Source organism: Mirounga leonina, unplaced genomic scaffold (assembly GCF_011800145.1).
Source record: "Mirounga leonina isolate KUSES-001 unplaced genomic scaffold, KU_Mleo_1.0 Mir_177, whole genome shotgun sequence".
Classification (NCBI taxonomy): Eukaryota; Metazoa; Chordata; class Mammalia; order Carnivora; family Phocidae; genus Mirounga; species Mirounga leonina.
The window spans coordinates 6,521,353-6,538,086 of NW_023270459.1; the positions used below are offsets into that span (position 1 = coordinate 6,521,353).

Consider the following 16,734-nt stretch of genomic DNA (forward strand, 5'->3'; position numbering starts at 1 on the left):
TAATTTCCTACTGGCTTCAGAACAGTCCAGTGGGTGTCAGGATTGGAGGTTTATACATGAAAGAAGATTGACCATTTGGCAGTTGTGCAAGCTGGGTGTTGTGTTGTGTTCATGAAAGTCTATTATCCGATTCTTCTCTACTTTTGTATATGTTCGCAGTGTTACATTTTAAAAAGTTATTGAAGCAGTTTATAATGCAAATGTTATCGCTGTCCTCCTCCCCTCCCCCCCCCATTTAATGCGAATGGTAGGATTAACTGTGTGAGTGACGTGTATAGCATTAAAACTTGTCCAGATATTCATGACCTGCAACACATCAACTGCGCTCCTTTAGACTCCGGAGCGTCTCTGTAATCATTCAGTACCTGAGTGGCAGTATTTAATTTTGTAAATCAATTGTAGGCGTCAGCTTCAGACTCAGGCAGAACTGGTTTTAGAGGAAAACAAGTTGTTGATAGAGCAGCTGGAGATTCAGCAGAGAAAAGTCAAGGACACCCACCAGGAGCGTCTCCAGGAAGGTGAGCTATCTTTCCAGCCTCACTTGTCACTGGTGCCCCCACCCCCCACCCTGCTCCTGGTAGGGACCCCTTCAGATTACCAGTGGAGGAAATCATGTTTTCTAGAATGTGCTCCTCTTTACTGAAAGGCAGCTGTTTATGTTATAACATATCCAGTCATGACCCAAAGCACATTGATTGCTTTCTCTTAGACTCCACCGTGTCTTTCCAGTTATTCCATTTATCTTATAAGGCAGATGTAGGTGACCCCTTTAGAGTCAGCAGAACTGGGTGTGGGGGGGCTAGTGCCACGTAGGTGGAAAAAATATGTGAGGTGAATATTTGAAACAACGCCAGGCTCGGTTCCTGAATATTTGTTACGTGAGTAAATAAGTAGAATGAATTCGCTCTCTGAACAGTTTCTTTGTGCTCTTGTCCTTCCTTCAGAGCTGTGGGTGCTGTGACAGGCTGTCTCCCTTCCATACCTTCTGTGAGCACCCCCCTCTCCCCATGTGTCCCTCCCCGCTCCTAGGAACCTCACAGCATGTGGCCGTGGGCTTTGAAGTGGGCCAGATTGAGTCATTTCTTCCACTTTGGTTAAACCCCAGATTTATGAGCACAGAAGGTAGTGGCATTTTCTTCCTTTTACTTTACTGACTTTTCTTTTCCAGTGAAGAATAATATAGCACAGGAGGGCAGAATATAAGTGTAACCTCCCCTTTCTGTTTTCCCCTCTGCTCCTGATTATTTAATGACTGCCCTGTAACACCCTGGGCACTAAAGCCCCCGCTGCTGCTGAGGTCACTGGGCTGGCTCTTCATTTGTTTCCATGAGCCAGCTCATGTGGAAAAGTGAGAGTGTCTGGGGGCGCCTGGGGGCTCAGTTGGCTGAGCGTCTGACTCTTGGTATCAGCTCAGGTCATGATCTCCCAGTCGTGGGGTTGAGCTTTGCATCAGGCTCTGCGCTCAGCCCAGAGTCTGCTTTAAATTCTCTCTCTCTCCCCCCACCCCCACCACGCCCCCAGCCCCCTTTCACCCTCTGTCTCTCTCAAATAAAATCTAAAAAAAGTTTAAAATAAAAAATAAATACAAATAAAACATCAGAGTATCCAACAGGAGTTTCCTTCACAGGACTTCCCCTTAGACTCTACGTGGCACAGATGTATTTGCTTTTACTCTGGCATTACTTGGTGGTGGAGGAGGAACAAAGCCTCCTGTCTTTGTTTTCAAAATCAGAGATGGCAGGGAAAATTAATTTTGTATTTCCTGAGCTTAATTTCTTTAAATGTTGCAGATACGAACAGGTATGATGCTGGTTCTGGTCATGTAGAATGGCGCCAACCTTTAGGCCTGTATGATTTGATCCAGTCAGCTGCCTGTCCTATTTTCCCATTTCCCAGAAGGAGCTATTCATTCTGATCAGCTAAATCTTTTCATAGAATAGAAGGATTTAAAATTTATGCTCTAATACTTCTAAGTGCTACTTTCAATAGATGTCCGGGAAGTATCTTATCATTACATATAGGGTGTTGCCCAGGGTGAAAATATTTATGATTTACTTTTAAACATAACTTAATGAGGAATGAGAAGAAAAGTTGGGCCATATTTGATGTCGTTAAAGACTTGAAAATCTTGCAGTTTTAGGAACAACATCATGATGCTGCACATCTGTGTGTTGTGACTTAAGGCTTCAGCCTTTGGAAAGTCCGTTCCTTGAAGGCTAAAATCCTGTCTTGTTTAATTAACATCATATATTAACAGTGATATCAATATATTGAACCCCAGTAAGAAAGTCGATATTCAGTAAATGTTTAATATAGGGACAGTAATTTTTTTTTTAATTTTTTTTAAAAGATCTCATTTATTTATTTGTCAGAGAGAGAGAGAACACAAGCAGGGGGAGTGGCAGGCAGAGGGAGAAGCGGGCTCCCCGCTGAGCAGAGAGCCCAATGCAGGACTCGATCCCAAGACCCTGGGATCATGACCTGAGTTGCCGGCAGATGCTTAACGGACTGGGCCACCCAGGCGTCCCAGGACAGTAATTTCTAAGTACAAGGTTTTTGGTATTAATTTATAAATCTCCAGAAGATTTTTTCAAGATTATTATTTATAAGCTGGCTCTCCTGGGTATTACCTAGTAATCAATAATCATGTTTTCTTAAGTCTTCTGTACCAAGTCTTTATCCATCTCGTTTGTTTTTCAGTTTCTAAACTGACTAAACAACTAATGCTTCTGGAGACTAAAACACAGAACCAAAAAAAAGAACTAACTGAAAACAAGGAGCAGTTGGAAATTTTACGTACTGAATGCCAGGACCTAAAAACACAGTTGGATGGTAAAATTGCAGTGAACGTTCATGCTTCAATTGTAAATGAATTAAAAAGGTAAGGATATAATGTCTTGTCAAGTTTGAGTGCATCACCGTGCGTGTGGTTTTAGTTGGAGTAGAGAGAGGTTGCCCGTCTTCTTCTGAGTCATGTAGCTACACCAGCAAGGGGTCTGGGACTGAGAATCGTAAATCTATTATTACTAAAGGACACTATGCCTGTCCTTGAGGGCCACGGTCTGCACTTTGTATATGATTTCTTTTCCCCCTTCTCTTCCAGCCTTTATTGGTTTTAGACCCAAAGATAATTTAAAGTAGTAGAACTGGAAACCTGGATATCCAGTAATAGGGAATGGATTAAATGAAAGGATACAACCATAAAATGAAATGCAATGCAGCCATTAAACAGGATGTCACAAACGAATCTTTTGGGGAGTTTGAGAAAATATATATTTTTAGGTGAAGAAATTAGATGACAAAACGGTATGTATAGAATGATCACAATTTTGTTTAAAAAGAAAAAATGTGTGTATATGTATGTGTATTAAGGTAACCAACCATCCCAGTTTTGCTTGGGACTGAGGTTTTCCCAGGATGTGGGAATCCTAGTGCTAGAACTGAGAAAGTCCAAGGCAAACTGGGATGAGTTGATCATTCTAGTGTGTATGTGTCTTTATATATGTAATTATATATATGTATAAATACATATACACACTTGTATGTATATGGTCACACACACATATACCATAGGTACATAGAAAAAAAGACTGGAAGAAGGGAAAGATATTAACCAAAATTCTCCTTGGCAGGTGAAATTCTATGTATATCTGTAGTCAATGTTCTCTAGAAAAACAACTGATATATACAGGGGATGTGTATAGATATTTCTAGAGAAAGAGAGTTTAAAGAATTGGCTCACACAGTTATAGGGGCTGGCAGACCCAAAGTCCATTGGACAGCCAGCTGGCTGGAAACTCAGGCAGGATTTCTGGGTTAGTCTTGAGGCAGAATTCCTTCTTTGGGTGACCTCAGTTTTGGCTCATAAAGCCTTCAGCTGATTAGATGGGGCCCACCCATGTTATTAAGGGTAATGTTTTACTTAAAGTTCAGTTGCTTATAGATGTTAATCACATCTACAAAATACCTTCACAGCAGCATCTATCTAATATTTGTCCAAACAAACTGGGCACCATAGCCTAGCTAAGTTGACACATAAAATTAACCATCAAAATGGGTAATTTAAATTTTCTTTGTGTTTTTTAAAAAATATTTTACATGTGTAAAATGAATATGAATATGCATTACTTTTGTAATGGGGAAATAATTTTTTAAATGGTGAGGCTTTCAGCTAAGATGGTTGACGTTGGGGAATAAATGAGTTGGTGCATGTGAAGTGCTTAGTTTTGGTACTTTAGTAAATGCTGGGGATTCCAACTACTGGAACCCAGTGTTTTGACTGTACTATTACACGCTGTCTGGGCCAGACCTGTACTTTACTTTCCTATTCCAGTAGAGGAAGGAAATTTTTTTTGAAGTTCTGTTTGTCTTAATGATTTTATTTCCCTCAAACACCCACTCCTGTGGCTGATTTTTTTTTTTTTTGTGGATGTCATAATCACATATTCTTTTTTATTTTTTTAAGATTTTATCTATTTACTTCAAAAAGAGAGAGTGAGTAAGCGGGGGAGAGTGGCAGCAGGGGAGGGAGAGGAAGCGGGAAAGAATCCCAAGAATCAACACGGGGCTCCATCTCATGACCCTGAGATCATGACCTGAGCCGAAACCAGGAGTCAGACGCTCACCTGATTGAGCCACCCAGGTGCCCCCATAACCACATATTCTAATGGCCCCCTAGATGTGAGTATAAAAGGTATAAAATCCTTCAAAAGGAAGCCACTGATGGGAAGGCAGTGGAAGACATGGTTATTGAAAAGGCAAACATGTCACCAGATCTCTTGTAAGTGGAAATCAGGTGAGGAATGTTATGGTGGAGTGAGCTAGAATAGGGATGGAAAGCCTTTATGCCAGCTTTTGCCGGGAGGCTTTGGGCTCAGAGTTGACGGGTGGGGTAGAGGATAGACAGTAAGAGTGGACATGGACAGTGTTGACCCTGATGGTTCTCTATTGGAAGGTGCAGTGACTGGTGAGAGCATCAGTAACATGGGAAGGTGGCATGAGTCCATCAGGGATGGAATATGTGAATTCAGGGAAGTCTGTGGAGGCAGACAAAGTACAGAGACTTCTACAGACGTGAGGTCAGCCAAGGACACCTTGGAGTTGGGCTGAAGGGAGCCGAAGGGCTGCAAGGCTTCAGTGCACCTGCCCTCTGGTTGCCTCCGTCAGGGGGGCTCCCTTCCCACACTGATAGGGTAGTAAGAGATGTGTCACGTGTGCAAGAGTAGCCATTAGTTAGCAGCCAAGCAGCTGTGGAACTGGCTCCCCCAATGCGGGTGAGTCTGAGGAGGGCTTCAGGAAAGAGTGGGGACACAGGCAAAGATGAGGTCATGAGAAAAAGATTTTTGTTTATAGAGAAAAGGGTTAAATTGAACCTGTGCTCCATGAGCTTCTAGGTATGGGGCATGTGCGTTGTTTCTCCTTTTCTGGTTCGGGGCAGTGCAGATCATAAATATGGAGTGGCTTCTCCATTTAGTCTGCTTGTTCTACCTGTCGGCAACCTTGCCTGGGAGGAACTGTGACCCCAGAAATGGCAGGAGGTTATTTTCCAAGTGAAGTGTCCAGTTGACTTACAGTTGTACTGGTGGTCACACCTGGAAGCTTCAGTTGTTCTTTGCTTTTACGGCTGCTTACAAAGGTTGAGCCTACTCAGGATGGGTGGTGGGAGAAAAACAGGGAGTCATCCTACTTAAGAAAGTTAGCAAACTTGTTTAGGGAGAGCTAAGTGTTTGGGGGACTAGTGGTATCTATACAAGGGAAGCCTTCCTTACCCTGGCTTTTGGGGCACGGAAGGGGCTATTCTAAAGTGAAGCCGACTATTCACATAACTCCTCTGTGTAGACAGTCCTGCTCAGCAGTCAGTGATATGCCTGCTCAGGGAGATGTCAGGGCAGAAAAGCAGTCTCCTTACACAACACACACCAAATGCCAAGTCCTTCATCCTAAAATAAGAACAGACTCCTAGGTATGAACAAATGACAAGGATCATTGGGTATAATGGGAAAAAAATGCAATAAAAGAGGGAGACCTACATAAGCACAGAAACTCACTTCAAAGAAAAAGATAATATAGAGAACTCAGAATCTAGAGAATAAAATGCCGTAAAAAAGTTCAATCATTAAGAGCAAGATTAGAACTGATTATCAGAATCTAAAGAAAATTCAGGAGAAGGGCTAAAAGACAAATTGTCAGTTCTGCTAGAGCATAAGGAAACAGACAATTGGGAATGTCACCACCAGCAGACCTACATTAAAGGCAGTTCTCAAAGAGGGTCTACATTAGGAGGAAGAACATAATTCAGTGTTGGATGTATGGGAGGCAAGGTAAACTAGAGTAAAAAAGACACAGTAAATATGTAAATAAATGTAAATGAACATTGATTCCATAAAACAGTAATAATATCTTTTGGGATTTAAAAATGCATAGAATTCAAATGCACAACAATAATAGTATATAATCAGGAAAAGGGTCAATGGAGTTTGTCTTCTAAAGTCTTTATATCATTCTGGAGAGGAGAAAGGTGTTGATTCACTTTATAGTTTGAAAATACACATGGTGAAATTTGTGGAAAGAAAATGTAACTTCTAAACTAGTACAGGGAAAAAATGATTTTTTTTTTTAATCGGTCGGAATGAGGGCAAGAAAAGATAGGACAAGTGGTAAAATAGAAAATGCAAAATGAAAAGATTTAAAGGCAGATATATCAGGAATAGATAACACCAAAGAGGCTAAACTTAAATTAACGTATGTTAAGTAGAGCCCTGGGGTGTTGGATGGTGAGCCACAGTAAGACCACAAGGGAAAGTGAAATAGAAAAGTTTGTACCCACAGGTACCTGGAGGGGCCACGTGGGGACGTCAAGGTAGGGTGCCTAGCGCACGTGAGGGTCAAAAGAGCAGGGTTTTAGCAAGCTTCACGTCTCTTACTTATGGGGCAGTGAGGGAAAGTCCCTCGGAGGTGGGGAAGAATGCTCGTTACATGGAGGACTCATACCAGGAATGTACATTTACCTGTGACCCTACGGGCTGTGACCGAAGTCCTGTGGACGGGGAGGCTCGCCTCAGCTCAAGGCCTCATGCAGGCCGGACACGGTGGGTTCCAAGGCAGAGATACTATTGAGTGTGTAGCTCAGCTCTCCAGGGCAACTCTGTGCTGCCTTTAAGCTATACATCTCAATCAGAAAGACACAGACAGGTCCAAGGTGAAAGGGCAGAAAAAGCCATACTACCAAATACAAACCAAAAGAGAGGTGCTGAGTTCCATTAATATCTGGCAAGACAGATGACTAGGTAAAAAACACTACTTAACAAAGAGAATCAGTTGATGGAGAGAAAAGACTCAGTCTACCAAGTAGATGTTTAAATGTGTGTGTACCCACCAGAAATAAGTTCCTATCAATACATTTGAAAATTCAGGTGAAATAGTGATATTCCTGGAAAAACATAACTTCCCAAAACTGACTCAAAAAGAATACCTGAATATTCCTTTAATCATTAAAGAAATAGAATCCAAAGATCATTCCTTGAAGAAAACTGTAAGCCTAGATACCTTCACCAGAGTGTTCTAAAAATACTCAAGGAGGAAATAATTCCAGTCTTACATAAACCCTTCTAAACAGAAAAAGAGTTAATGCCACCTAATTCATTTTATAAGATCAATGTCACTTTGATATCAAAACCCACCAATTATAAGAAAGGAAAATTACTTTTCATTTTCACCCATGAATCTAAATGTAAAGACTTTTTTTTTTAAGATTTTATTTATTTATTTGAGAGCAAGTGAGAGAGAGCACAAGCCAAGGAGAGAGGCAGAGGGAGAGGGAGAAGCAGACTCCCCGCTGAGCAGGGAGCCCGACATGGGGCTCGATGTGAAGACCCTGGGATCATGACCTGAGCCGAAGGCAGATGCTTAATCGACTGAGCCACCCAGACGCCCTTAGATGTAAAAACTCTTAAAATATTTACCAAAAAATGTTCTGTTTCTTCACCTATATGGTAATTATATGAGGGCTGTTATAATTATTTATTAAAATATGCATTTATCTTTTATATACTTTTCTGTATGTGTATTTCACAATTTAAAAAATTTTAAATCAATGGCTTTTTACCAGAAGAACTAAAATCAAAAGTGATCAGTACAGGTTTCCTCTGGGGAACCTGAGGAGTAGAATAGGAAACATTTTATTTTTAAAAGATTTTATTTTAAGCAACTATTTTGGGGCTCCAGCCTGGCTCAGTCAGGGGAGCGTGTGACTCTTGATCTTAGGGTTGTGTGTTTGAACCCCATGTTGGGTGTAGAGATTAAATAAATAAATCAAGCAAGCAACTATTTCTTCCATCAGCTATTAACTTTTTTTTTTTAAACAAATTGCTTTTACCTCTGTTTGTTTTGCTTAAGAAATATATTGTTAGAAATACACCTGAAGTCCTTTTTAACCACTCTCCTTAGTCCAATATTTATCCCTGGCTTTCTAAAAGGAATCACTACCATAAACTTGGAATTACATTTCCAAATTGTTTTTTATTTCCACATGTTTCCATAAATGACATATGGCATTTTTTTGGTGTGTCTTAAGTTTATATGAATGAATTCATGCTTTTAGTATCTTGGACTTTTACACTCAATTTTTCAAACATCTCTCCATGTTGAAATAGCTATTAGAGTTTATTCTTTTAGCTTCTGCCTGGTGGTATTCCATCATATGAAATACTACATTTTACTTACCTTAGTGGAAGTTTAAATTGTTAATAAATTTGCTCCAGTAAGTAGTGCCACAGTAAGATTTTGCGTATGTGTCATCAGAGTTTCCCTACATACGTATTTAGAGGTGACACTGTTGGCCCACAGGGTAAGTGAGTTTTCTAGAACTTAATGTATTGCTCTCTGAGGTAACTATGCTGGCCCACTGATACCTTCCCAACATTCTCTATAGCCCCACTTGCTTTTCGTTGTGAACTTTTCTTTAGTGATTGAATTGGTACCAGGTGAGTACATTACTTTGGCAAAAATATGTTTAAAGAAAATTCTAAAATCAAAACAAAAGACAGTGAAGAAAAAAGATAAAGACCTCAGTTTCATGGTTTTTATCTAGATATGTCCTCCGCTCTTTGACTAATTAGTAAACTAGAAAGTAATGGAAACTATCTGGAAAATCCCTGCCGGGGTGCTCAGGGAGCCAACCCAGGCCAAAGTCACTGAAATTGTCTGACTAGTGAGGCAGATGCACACGCATGCAAGCTGCGCCCATTTGCCGGCCAGCAAGCCTGGTAGTAAGGCCCATGCGGTACCCAGAGAGACCCTCCTTTCAGAATTGGGCAGCCTCTGTGCGCATGGCTCCACCTGTTCGTCCTGGTTATTCCATGAGAACTGACCAAGAGAACCAACGAAGAAATCACTCTTTCCTCAAGCATTATTTTGCAGAACTATATATTGAAATTGTGTGCCCTCCTTGTTCTTTTGTTGCTTTTATCATAAAAACATAGAGTTACCTTAGTATGACATAAAATTTGTTTTAGCATTAGGATTTGGGGGAGGCAATTATAACTATGTAAAAAATGAAGCAGTCTTAAATTCTTTCTGGAATGGGGCGCCTGGGTGGCTCAGTCGTTAATTGTCTGCCTTCGGCTCAGGTCATGATCCCAGAGTCCTGGGATCAAGCCCCGCATCGGGCTCCCTGCTTGACGGGAAGCCTACTTCTCCCTCTCCCACTCCCCCTGCTTGTGTTCCCTCTCTCGCTGTGTCTCTCAAATAAATAAAATCTTAAAAAAAAAAATTATTTCTGGATGGAATATAGGGTACAAATAAGAATATCTATATAAAGGCATAAGCAACGGTTATGGGCAGGAAAAGCGTTAGATCATTACCATCAAAAAACTGTGTGCCCAGCCCCTAGGATTTGCATCCCAGGCCCTTTGAGAGGGGATGGGCAGCGTTTGCACGGGGGCCTTCATAGACCCCCGCAGGCTGGTGGGCTTTCGGGCTGGGCTGCCCCTGGCTTGCCTGGCAGCGGCAGCCTCTTACTAATTTCAGTGTGCTGGATCCAAGCCTGTGATGTTTTTGTCCGCCAGCCAGTTGCAGAAGGAAGAGGAGAAAGGAGGTGCCGAGATGGAAGAGTTGATGGGAAAGTTGGCACTGCTGCAAGTGCAGAAACAGAGCCTGCTCTTAGAGAAGAACAGTCTGGCAGCTAAAAACCAAGCACTGGGAGCCGAACTCGACAGGGCACAGAAAATAAATAGGTTTTTATCTATTTTTTCTTAAGCTGTTTTGTTTTGGGGGGGGGGGGTTAGTATTAAAAAGAAAAAATTAAATATTCTGTTTTATTTTCTTTGTCTTTTCTTTTTCTAATATTGGCTATAAAATGGAAAAGGATCATTAAGATTACTGGGTATCAAAAGAAAACTACAGTAAAGGCTCTTCTGTTGACCAGTGTTAGCCAACATTTCTCAAGTCTATAGTTCAATTATAGTTGATAGTCATAATGATGACCCTAAGAATCTGAAAGTCCTAGAAGTTCTTTCCTACGCATTTCCCAGAACTTGGCTTTGGGTAACTGGACTCCTTTTTCAAAAGCATCTTTTAGAACACAATCCAAAAAATGAATGGAATAATACATACAAAGTAGCCTATTAACTGTGTTAAGCATTTTGTGATACCTGTTGATTTGATTTGGAGTCAATAATTATGCATCACTTAAAATTAAACTCATTTACCTCTTCTCACCCTGAAACTTAATAGAAGATTTAGGTTGCTGAAGAATACATTTAAGTACTAACATACTTGCTATTTTTACAATGCAGATATTCACTATGTCCTAGCCATTCAGGCTAATGAGTTTTTTATTCCACCATTTGGGGGAACTCTCTAGGAGGTCTCAAAAGAAAATTGATGTCCTCAAAAAGCAGGTGGAAAAAGCCATGGAGAAGGAAATGTCTGCTCACCAGTACCTGGCAAATCTTGTCAGCCTGGCAGAGAATATAACCCAGGAACGCGACAATCTTATGTGTTTGGTAAGCTCCCTCACTTTCTTCAAGTACACTGAAAGTTAATATGTAAAGGTAATTTTAAGAGCATTTTCTTGAGATGCCTGGGTGGCTCAGTCAGTTGAGCGTCCGACTCTTGATTTCAGCTCAGGTCATGATCTCAGGGTCCTGGGATCGAGCCCCGTGTCAAGCTCCACCCTCAGTAGGGATACTGCTTGAGATTCCCTCTCTCCTTCTCCCTTTACCCCTCCCCCCCACTCTTCTTCCCTCTCTCTCTCTCTCAAATATTTTTTTTAAAAAAGAGCATTTTCATTACAAAATTATCCATAAAAATCTTCATCTTTTTAAATTTTAGCTGCACATTTTCAGATTCTCCAAAATTTTAGCTTTCAACCATGGAGGAAGAACATTTTTGAAAGACAAATAACCCAGACTTTTAAATAATGGTAAATGATATTTTAGAAAGTAAACTAATGGAATTAGTCCATTTAACCAAATAGAGCCGTGGTCATCAGGTGTTTATTACACATGCATCTTCATATTCTCTCTCTAAATTACACATGCATCTTCATATTCTCTCTGTAAAGTTGACTTAATGTGTTCCCTGTTTGAAGATGAAACAGAACCATAGGCAGGTTAAATAGAGTTCATCCCATGTTGCTTCTGGTAGCCCTGGTCCTAAAGACAGAACTGAGTGGGTCACTGCTGCTCCTAGATGATGGAGCACTGCCCGGCCAGCAGGAGCGATGCCGCCGACATGATTCCTGGCATTTTCCACACTGATTTTATTTTATTTTATTAAACAGTTTAATCCTCAAAGTTTCTCTTTTTTTATGATTTTATTTATTTGAGAGAGAGAGCACGAGCAGGGGGAGGAGCAGAGGGAGAAGCAGACTCCCTGCTGAGAAGGGAGCCCTGACATGGGGCTCCATCACAGGACCCCGGATCATGATCTGAGCTGAAGGCAGACACTTAACTGACTGAGCCACCCAGGCGCCCTTTCCACACTGATTTTAAAAGGTGTCAGCTGTAGGGCTGCGCAGTGGAAGAAGACAGACTCCATGCCAAGCTGGACGCAGTGTAAAAGCCCAATAGAATTTACCACAAAATAGGAGTTACATAACAGTATCTCCAAGTGGTGAAATTATAGGCAATTAAAAAGAAATCTTGCTTACTTGCACTTTGTGATTTTTCAACTTTGAGCATGTACTGCTTACATACATTTAAATGTTTGTTTAAGCAATGTTGCAAATCTCTGGTAGCCTAGGACTAGAAGTAATAATTTAGTGGAGGTCATGACGGAGGAGACCAGAGGACTTCCTGAGACAGTTGGAAATTGGCAAACTTGGAATCACTCAGCCCCTTCTCCCAGATGAATGGTTTGGGGAGTCTGTCAGGATACGGTACAGGCTTATTCACATCTGCTAGGAAGACATTCAGCTCCTCCATAGGAAAGTGGACATAGGCTTTTAGCTATTGTTTATATAAGAGGAAATATAAGTAGCACTCAGCTCTTGGGGGAATATGTGATCCTTACTTGTAATAAAAGATGCTAATTAAGCCAATCTTGAGATACTGTTCTGTACTTACAAGGTCACCAAAAAAAAAATTTTTTTTTAATTATAATAGTTGTTGGTAGGAGTGTGGTTACATGTTAGTGGTGATTTCTAAGTCCTTTCTGGGTCTTTCAGAAACACTGTGACTCAGACGCAGCATGGTAGGGGCCTAAGCATGCACACCCCCTGCCCTAGCAGCCCCCGTCCTGAGAGGTCACCAGCCTAACCCGTGCTGGACTCGGGCATTTTCTGTAGCAGCACTGAGCACCGTTTTCCTCTTCAGCCATGCCTCCTGGCCCTACCCACTGGAATAGCAAGACTGCAAAGCAGAAGTTTGCTAGAAAATGGAAAGTGCCAATCGGCTCAGTCCTCTAAGCAGACATTCATGGGCACCCAGCTGCCACGTGTCAGTACCACTCTAAGGGCGAACCCAATTTGTAGGGCAGCACCCTGCAGGCTCCCCCAGGAGGCAGGCCCTGTACCTCCCACATGGGTCAGTGATCACCCAGGTTTCTATGATGAAGTTGACATCCTCCCCAACCCTCATATGGTCTCTCTTAGGCCCACCCCTCATATCTGTGGGCCCAGAATGGGAATATAAATGGGAGCCATATACTATTTGTCCAAATACTTAGAAATTAAGCCAACAATCTGTTAATGAAATGTGTTCTCTCCTCCTGCCTTGACCTTTGTTATTATGGCCTGAAAATGAGGCTCGGGTTCAAAATCCTTAGACCCCCCAGATGTGGGGGGGCTGCTTTCATCCCACCTTACCTCTGCCCACCACAAGGGACTTCTGTGTATATACAGACACTGCTGTCCCCTTGCCCCTGCAAGCTCCTTGTACCTAGGAGCCCCAAGGTCAGCCCCTCTAGCTGGGGTCCAAGGGTGGTACAGCTGCTTCTGGCCTGCCCTGGGACTATGGGCCAAGCGTCCCAACCTTACCTATCCTGGTCTCCTAGACCTTAATTAATTAATCAATTATTTATTTATTTTTTAAAGATTTTATTTATTTATTTGACAGAGAGAGACACAGCGAGAGAGGGAACACAAGCAGGGGGAGTGGGAGAGGGAGAAGCAGGCTTCCTGCAGAGCAGGGAGCCCGATGTGGGACTCGATCCCAGGGCCCTGGGATCATGACCTGAGCCGAAGGCAGACGCTTAACGACTGAGCCACCCAGGCGCCCCAGACCTTAATTTATTGAAAGTGGCATCTTAATTTCTCTTTTCCTTTTTTTTTTTTTTTAAGATTTTATATATTTATTTGTCAGAGAGAGAGAGCACAAGCAGGGGGAGTGGGAGAGGAAGAAGCAGGCTCCCTGCTGAGCAGGGAGCCCGATGGGGGACTCGATCCCAGGACCGTGGGATCATGACCTGAGCCGAAGGCAGATGCTTAACTGACTGAGCCACCCAGGCATCCTGAAAGTGCCATCTTAATTTCTAATCCCACCTTTAGGACGGGTTTTCCATGTGACTTATGGCAAGTTATTTAACTTTCTGTGTCGTATTTTTCCTTTCTGAAGGAAATCAAATGAAATCAAATTGTCATCCTGGCCTGCCTTAGAAGGAATACTCACCTTTGCTTTTTTAATTTTGGCATTTGAAATAATTTACAGTGTGTAGCAATTCATGTCCCATGTGGATATTAATCTAAATCATTCAGCTTCAAATGATAATCCCTCTTGGATGTGACGCCATCACATTTGGCTTGCCGAATGGAATTGTGTTTTCACATTATCCTTAATTTTTTTGTTTTTGTTTTTTGTTTTTTGTTTTTTTTAATTATGTTATGTTAATCACCATACATTACATCATTAGTTTTTGATGTAGTGTTCCATGATTCATTGTTTGCGTATAACACCCAGTGCTCTATTCAATACGTGTCCTCCTTAATACCCATCACCAGGCTAACCCATTCTCCCACCCCCCTCCCCTATAGAACCCTCAGTTTGTTTCTCAGAGTCCATAGTCTCTCATGGTTTGTCTCCATCTCCAATTTCCCCCCCTTCATTTTCCCCTTCCTACTGTCTTTTTTTTTTTTTTAACATATAATGTATTATTTGTTTCAGAGGTACAGGTCTGGGATTCATCAGTCTTACGCAATTCACAGTGCTCACCATAGCACATAACCTCCCCAATGTCTATCACCCAGCCAACCCATCCCTCCCACGCCCCACCACTCCAGCAACCCTCAGTTTGTTTCCTAAGATTAAGAATTCCTCATATCAGTGAGATCATATGATACATGTCTTTCTCTGATTGACTTATTTCGCTTAGCATAATACCCTCTAGTTCCATCCACATTGTTGCAAATGGCAAGATTTTGGGGTTTTTGATGGCTGCATAATATTCCATTGTGTGTGTATATATATATATCTTCTTTATCCATTCGTCTGTTGATGGACATCTTGGCTCTTTCCATAGTTTGGCTATTGTGGACATTGCTGCTATAAACATTGGGGTGCACATACCCCTTTGGATCACTACATTTGTATCTTTGGAGTGAATACCCAGTGGTGCAATTGCTGGGTCACAGGGTAGCTCTATTTTCAACTTTTTGAGGAACCTTCATACTGTTTTCCAGAGTGGCTGCACCAGCTTGCATTCCCACCAACAGCATAGGAGGGTTCTCCTTTCTCCGCATCCTCACCAACATCTGTCATTTCCTGACTTGTTAATTTTAGCCATCCTGACTGGTGTGAGGTGGTATCTCATGGAAGTTTTGCTTTGGATTTCCGTGATGCCGAGCAATATTGAGCACTTTTTCATGTGTCTGTTGGCCATTTGGATGTCTTCTTTGGAAAAATGCCTGTTCATGTCTTCTGCCCATTTCTTGATTGGATTATTTGTTCTTTGGGTGTTGAGTTTGATAAGTTCTTTGTAGATTTTGGATAATAGCCCTTTATCTGATATGTCATTTGCAAATATCTTCTCCCATTCTGTCGGTTGTCTTTTGGTTTTGTTGACTGTTTCCTTTGCTGTGCAAAAGCTTTTTATCTTGATGAAGTCCCAATAATTCATTTTTGCCCTTGCTTCCCTTGCCTTTAGTGATGTTTCTAGGAAGAAGTTGCTGCGGCTAAGGTCAAAGAGGTTGCTGCCTGTGTTCTCCTCTAGGATTTTGATGGATTCCTGTCTCACATTTAGATCTTTCATCCATTTTGAGTCTATTTTTGTGTGTGGTGTAAGGAAACGGTCCAGTTTCATTCTTTTGCATGTGGCTATCCAATTTTCCCAACACCATTTGTTGAAGAGACTGTCTTTTTTCCACTGGACATTCTTTCCTGCTTTTTTGAAGATTAGTTGACCATAGAGTTGAGGGTCCATTTCTGGGCTCTCTACTCTGTTCCATTGATCTATGTGTCTGTTTTTGTGCCAGTACCATACTATCTTGATGATGACAGCTTTGTAATAGAGCTTGAAGTCCAGAATTGTGATGCCACCAGCTTTGCTTTTCTTTTTCAACATTCCTCTGGCTATTTGGGGCCTTTTCTGGTTCCATACAAATTTTAGGATTATTTTTTCCATTTCTTTGAAAAAAGTTGATGGTATTTTGATAGGGGTTGCATTAAATGTGTAGATTGCTCGAGGTAGCATTGACATCTTCACAATATTTGTTCTTCCAGTCCATGAGCATGGAACATTTTTCCATTTCTTTGTGTCTTCCTCAATTTCTTTCATGAGTGTTTTATAGTTTTCTGAGTACAGATTCTCTGCCTCTTTGGTTAGATTTATTCCTAGGTATCTTATGGTCTTGGGTGCAATTATAAATGGGATCGACTCCTTAATTTCTCTTTCTTCTGTCTTGTTGTTGGTGTATAGAAATGCCACTGATTTCTCTGTATTGATTTTATATCCTGCCACTTTACTGAATTCCTGTATGAGTTCTAGCAGTTTTGGGGTGGAGTCTTTTGGGTTTTCCACATAAAGTATCATACCATCTGCAAAGAGTGAGAGTTTGACTTCTTCTTTGCCAATTTGGATGCCTTTGATTTCTTTTTGTTGTCTGATTGCTGTGGCTAGGACTTCTAATACTATGTTGAATAGCAGTGGTGATAGTGGACATCCCTGCCGTGTTCCTGACCTTAGGGGGAAAGCTCTCAGTTTTTCCCCATTGAGAATGATATTTGCTGTGGGTTTTTCATAGATGGCTTTTATGATATTGAGGTATGTACCCTCTATCCCTATACTCTGAAGAGTTTTAAT

The 16,734-nt window shown here is 41.4% G+C and overlaps 1 protein-coding gene across 1 annotated transcript in view; it reads left to right on the forward strand.

The window, feature by feature from the left end:
• CEP89 (centrosomal protein 89) overlaps positions 1 to 16,734 on the forward strand; it is a 77,638-nt gene that overhangs the window by 41,854 nt on the left and 19,050 nt on the right. Inside the window, exons 13-16 of the mRNA XM_035023512.1 lie at positions 403 to 518; positions 2,701 to 2,881; positions 10,065 to 10,232; positions 10,862 to 11,003. Of these exons, the coding sequence (XP_034879403.1) occupies positions 403 to 518; positions 2,701 to 2,881; positions 10,065 to 10,232; positions 10,862 to 11,003 (607 nt within the window). The remainder of the gene's footprint in view (positions 1 to 402; positions 519 to 2,700; positions 2,882 to 10,064; positions 10,233 to 10,861; positions 11,004 to 16,734) is intronic.